Source organism: Ascaphus truei, unplaced genomic scaffold, assembly GCF_040206685.1.
Source record: "Ascaphus truei isolate aAscTru1 unplaced genomic scaffold, aAscTru1.hap1 HAP1_SCAFFOLD_3284, whole genome shotgun sequence".
In the NCBI taxonomy this organism is placed as follows: Eukaryota; Metazoa; Chordata; class Amphibia; order Anura; family Ascaphidae; genus Ascaphus; species Ascaphus truei.
The window spans coordinates 15,001-20,901 of record NW_027456273.1 but is presented as its reverse complement, the minus strand read 5'-3'; the positions used below and the strand labels follow the sequence as shown (position 1 = coordinate 20,901).

Here is a 5,901-nt window from a genome sequence, read left to right as displayed (position 1 = left end):
TGAAAACTAACAAGATGCTGGGTGTCTTCCCATAGCATTTCTGCTGCCTGTAAGACTACAGAAAAAGAAATACTTTATTTAATAAGTCTTAAATGTTAAGGAATCTATGTATTAAAAGTAAACCCAGAAATATATATCTTAAGATTCGTTATAGTGAAGGCTATACTGTGTGTGTGTGTGTGTGTGTGTGTGTGTGTGTGTGTGTGTGTGTGTGTGTGTGTGTGTGTGTGTCTATCTCGAGGGGCCTGCAATTCATTAAGGATTATGTACTGTTTCCTAAAAAAAAAGTAAGCATCCCTGAACAGAATATACAAGTATTTTAAAGGGTGACCTTAACAATCCATGGGGGGGTTTTTTCAGTATAAAATTCCTGGGATTTCAATTTTTAATCATTGCTAATAGGGTTATTATTGAAAAAGGTCAATATCCTCTTAATCGTCCAAGCAAGAAGTCCAGTGTGAAGCGATGGTTGATGGTTGTATATCCGAAGGCGGACAGCTATTTTCTATGAACCTTTCTTGTGCTTGGAGATTGAAGACGACCGTGCTGCACGTGGATTAATACGTGCTGCATAAAAGCATGATCCTATGTAACACACTGCCTGGCAACATCTGCTTTCCAAGCATGCAGCCCAGCATCTCCGCAGCACCGCTCATTATTAACCTTCCTTTGCTTCCCTTGTTTGAATAACCCTGTTTGTGCTGAAATGTTATTTGAAAACCCTTTGCATCATCACTAACCGCATTATATATTTTTCCCATGGTGCCACCGGCAGGGCCTAAGCAACACTGAAAGCACCTTTCTCATCTCTAATCACCAAAGGGTAAGAAGCTGTGGAGCCCTGTGCATGGGTTTGTAGTGGGTGGCGTTTAGCTTGTAGTAGTAGTCGGTACTGTACATGCATGACTCTAGGTGTTCTAGTGTCTCATATTTTAGAGAATGCATTCCAATAACACAGCCTTCCATACAGACTTACTCTTGTAACCACTTCAGAGATAGTGGGGACTATAGTGGACTGCATGCCCCATAACCTAACTCCCTACTAGCACCAATTTAAGATACAGGAAAAGGATGTGGGAAAATGAATATAAAAAATATTACATCATTCAGAAACCAAGTCTAATTATAGGCAAAGATGGGACATGCAAATGGGTATCAATCTGCCAAAGTCTATTTAACACCTACACTGCCTGGCAGCAACGGGGTTAATTGATATTTCAAGTATTTGTAGGGAGACCACAGTAATTCACACGGGTAAGCCCTTTTCCTCACAATCGAGTGACATTCTGTTTTAAATATATCTGTATGCAAGGCACCGTAAAATTGGAATGTTAGTGGTGTATTGGTAAGAGGTGTATGGGTGGTTTTGCTGTGGCGTGGGCTATTTGTCTTTATGTTGGTTATCTGGCTTCTGTATTATTTTTTTGTACTTTGTGGACCACAAACACCGTCCTTTATGGTGTACGATATGTATTTTTTTTTAAACATTTCACATCCCCCCCCCCCCTCCGTTTTGGTTATCTGGACATTTCTTATAGTACATCGTTTTTTGTTTTCCTTAACCCTTTCTCATAACTGCATACAACTTTCGGTTTCGTGGAAAAGTGATGCCTGCCGACATGAACAGTATATATTTGGTCTCCTGAATGCAGTGTGATGTTAAATTCCCCTCTGCTCATGATGCTGCTGGGGGATGCACTGGAATTCCATGTTTATGTATTTTATGTATGAGGATGAACACTTATTTCTTTCAGCTTATACTTGCTTGATGTGATTTTAAAACGTTGTTTATGTGGGGAAACCAACAGCAAATGTTAACTTTGTACCTTGAAGCACAAACTGGTGAAAATGGACATCTTAGGCAGCGCTTATAGTGCCGGCAATAGCGACGCCACGTCAAAACAAATGTATTGACGCCGTCGCATGCGCTTATAGTAGGAGCGGCGTGACGGCTTGGTCGCAATCACTGGAAGTCACTTCGATTTGATTTTTCCAGCGACCGCAGTGTAACGTCAGTGTCGCCGTCGGTGGCACTGTAAGCGCAGCCTTACCCTTACACTTATCATCCACAGCTTCTATTGGCCATTTTATTGCATCAATAATCATTGGAGATTAACCTATTTACACAGGGCAAAGAGATGGTTCTTACAATCAATTTTAAACGGGTGTGTGCCAATTTGGATCAAAGGACCTACTGTGAAGTCATCTTCCCCATCTCTGGAGAAGAGTTCAGTTCAAATGAATGATTCTTAATTCTTCTCCAGCCAAGGAGGCGGCTTTACAGCATACTGAATAAACTCTTATCACAGTCATTTACAGTGATCCATTGTAACCTTACCTCTCTTTCTTGTTCTCATAGTTGTAGTCCCTTTTTGCTTTAGATTACAGCAAATAAAAATACCACTTGCGAGCACATTCACATGTCTGACAGGTCTGCAACCCTACTTTTTCCCCATTCTCTCTTGGCATACAGTGCTTCTACTGGAGCTAGGGATTCTGGGAAATGGCATGCAAATGACCGCACACACTTTATATTACAGAACCTGAAAGCACCACACAACTGTTACTTACACATCGCCACAGTTATTATAACAAAACGTACTTCTTAAGGGATGTCCGTATTACAAATGTCCTTAACTTTTTATGGGGATCTTTCTCTTCTGCCCCCTCTCCATCAACAAACACCACTCTGAATGGATTACCTGATTCAGTGGAAGAGAAATACAGATATTTTAGAGTTTTTGGCATCCATATTTGTGTCCGCGTGATACCTTTCACACGATTATCTAAAGCTTGTGCTAACTTGTATTAAGTTACTGGCATCACCTAGAGACTCCAAATGTTTTTATTCAGTATTTGACCAGCATGGCTACTACGATATCTTGCTCAGCATGGGAGAGACCTCACACCTCTATTACAAGTGCACATTCTTTACGTTTAAATATTCTGGGAATGTTGGTAGCTGAGACTCCCATCTACATACAGCTGCTCTGTAATACCTATTTTATTTATTTGGCTTCATTTCCCGGCATGTTTCTACTTGCATCGTCTAACTCAACTCAACAAAGGGAAGCATTATACTTTTGAGATATAGAAGCTGGTAAATGCTCCTCTTCTACTTGTATTATTAAATGTTCTGTATTTTTAAAGCATATTGATTTTAGCTACTTTACTACCAGAAGGTAGCAATGAGTTACTGGGTGTCAAAGGGTCAAAATCACCATGGCTAACCTTTCACTTGAAGTAGCATATTTACTTCTGAATGGGATGAATTTGTGTGATGCCAGCTTTTAAAAAACATTTTTTTAATTGAACGGTCTTCATTAAAGGGGATTTTTAATGTTACATTTGCATGGTTTGCTTGTAGTAAGCCACATTTCCGTTTTTCAATCTGACGTCAATTACGTATTTTGTAACTCTTGCTGGTTACTTCACAGAAATATCGCAAAATGGGCCTGTTCCTGAAGAGTCGCCTCAGGGTAAAACAGGACTTGGGTTTTGTGGTGATTTGACTGGCTGCTTTGGTGTTCTGCCTGGGTGTGCTGGGTGTGTAGTATTTCTAACATTCGCAGCCTGTAAAATTAAAGGCATGTGACATTGAAGTCCCACTGTACAACCGTTCCCAACCAGGATCAAGTTAGTCAATGATTCTCCATTCTAAAACTACCATATAAAACCACAACAAATTCTGGACTTATATGGAGGAATTTGGTCCTCAAGGATAATATGGTCTTTAAATAGTGATGCCATCAGACTATGATATTTCTGTGTTTTTAGTCCAATCTGTATGATGTAAAAGCGGTCAGACAGTTGTGTAGTCCCAAAATGAGATGAGCGGTGCACAGCATATGGGTAAGGATGGAGCTCACCACATCAAGGATTGATTAAAAGCTATTTATTGACTGGGTGACATCAAGGATACTCTGAGTATCGTTGGCCCACCTATTATTGATGTCACCCAGTCAAATTGCTTTTAATCTATCCTTGACGTGCAGATCTCCATCCTTACCCATATGCTGTGCACCGCTCCTCCCATTTTGGGACTACACAACTGTCATCATTTTTTTTGCCGGAAGTACACCATGGAGTCAAGAACCTACAGTATCCAGTGAGTACTATCCAAACTTGGGGTTATGTTCGTTATCCAGTATATCCTGATCAGTGTTATAATTTCCTTATAAACTCTTAAGTGGTCATCTCCTATAAGTGGAGTGGAGAACATGTTAGAGCAGTTTTACTGGCTAGATCTATCCTCATTATCCATAAATCCCCATTTGGAGCAAGCCCTAGTTGTGGTTTCCACTAATCTTTTGAGTGTGAACATTTTCACGTCACATATATGATCAGGTGGACTATATGAACTACCCCTAAATAACATCATTACTTGACTCCGCACATTTATATATGCATAGATCTTTGAAAATACCCCGTTGCATCGGTCTCTGGATGGTTATGTCCATTTCTTTCTCTAAAAGGAGTCGGACACACCAAATGCATGACCGTGCAATGATGTACATGTAGTTTCCATTACAATCGATGCTCCTCCCCAGGTAAAATATATTGCATTTGTGAAACTATAAATGGGGGTGTAATTTAATACCAGATTGTATGTTGAATTGTCATTTCAGACTAAATGTGTTGTTTTTATTTAGCCGTTTGGTTTACTTCAAATTGTTATGGGAACTAATTCATATTGCGTGACTTGACTGATTAACCTCTATATACTAGCTAATATTCTTTGACCTACTATAGAGAACCATTCTATCGGTCATTGTTTATTTGGGTTAGAGAGAAGCAATGAAATTGGTACTGCACAGAATATAGTTTTATGTGGCATACGTTAAGGGAGCATGTCCTACATTCGAGGAATGAAAGGTCTACTAATTACTCGTTGTACTCATCTGATCACACAGGAATAATGATTCTTGTTTAACTGCTTGTTTTGTCTATCCAAACATATTGCCAAGACTAACTTGAACTTATAGTGAGTGGTCTTTGTCAAAGACGTGGCTTGCATTTTGAGTACTACCTTTAGGGAACCTGCTATTCTCAAAAGCAACAGCCACGTATTTAAGCTTGACATCTTGAAATAGAAGCATTTCCTTTAGCTCCCTTTCACATGATCTAAAACACTACCATACAAATATAGGATATGTATGTATCGTCTAAATTTCACATAGGTTGAACTTGATGGAGATGTCGTGTTTTTTCCCCCCAACTCTATCAACTATGTAACCATAGGATCCTCAATACTCCCTTACCAATAACCACCAGAACACCACATTTTGGTGGGGATGCACCGGTACGCGCGCGCACACACACACTTCCGAGTCTCCACCATAAGGCTCACTTCCATTGAGTCAATGGAACCTTACTTCTGTGTTCGTACACCAGCTGTCCTGATGCCCACGAACTCCAGTAGGGTTAATCATGTTTGTTGCCTGACATGCCCCCACACAATACCACCAGGGACACCCTACGAGCCCACATCCATGAGCCCCTCATTTTTTAACAGTAAATGCCTCAACTTCCTGTTTTACCGCCATGGCAAAGATTAGAACTATAGCACCTCAAGGGAAGGACAAGCTGTCCACTAATGCTGTAGGTATTCCTTCTTTCACCTCTTCTCTATATGTCCCCCTGTTCTCGACAAGCCACCCCCCCCCCCTCCCACCACCAGATTTCTAAGCCCTACATAACCCGGGGGCTAATCGGCCCTCTGACCATGTCCCTCCCTCCTAATGATTGGGACTTTTAAGGTAAAACAATAAGAAAATCCTAAGGCACAGATTTTAAGCTACAGCCCAAATTATTTATCCTCCCTGTGTTTACAATGACACGTTCAACGTAGACACCACCAGCTTATGTGAGTATTATTTCTGCTTAGTTGTGTGTTCCTTA

At 40.5% G+C, this 5,901-nt stretch overlaps 1 protein-coding gene across 1 annotated transcript in view; it reads left to right on the top strand.

Annotated features, from left to right (window-relative positions):
* The first annotated feature begins 769 nt into the window (after positions 1-769).
* Positions 770-5,901, top strand: part of LOC142483489 (anoctamin-5-like) — a 19,221-nt gene continuing 14,089 nt past the window's right edge. The window contains exons 1-2 of the mRNA XM_075583494.1: positions 770-823; positions 3,438-3,479. Of these exons, the coding sequence (XP_075439609.1) occupies positions 3,450-3,479 (30 nt within the window). The 5' untranslated portion in view covers positions 770-823; positions 3,438-3,449. The remainder of the gene's footprint in view (positions 824-3,437; positions 3,480-5,901) is intronic.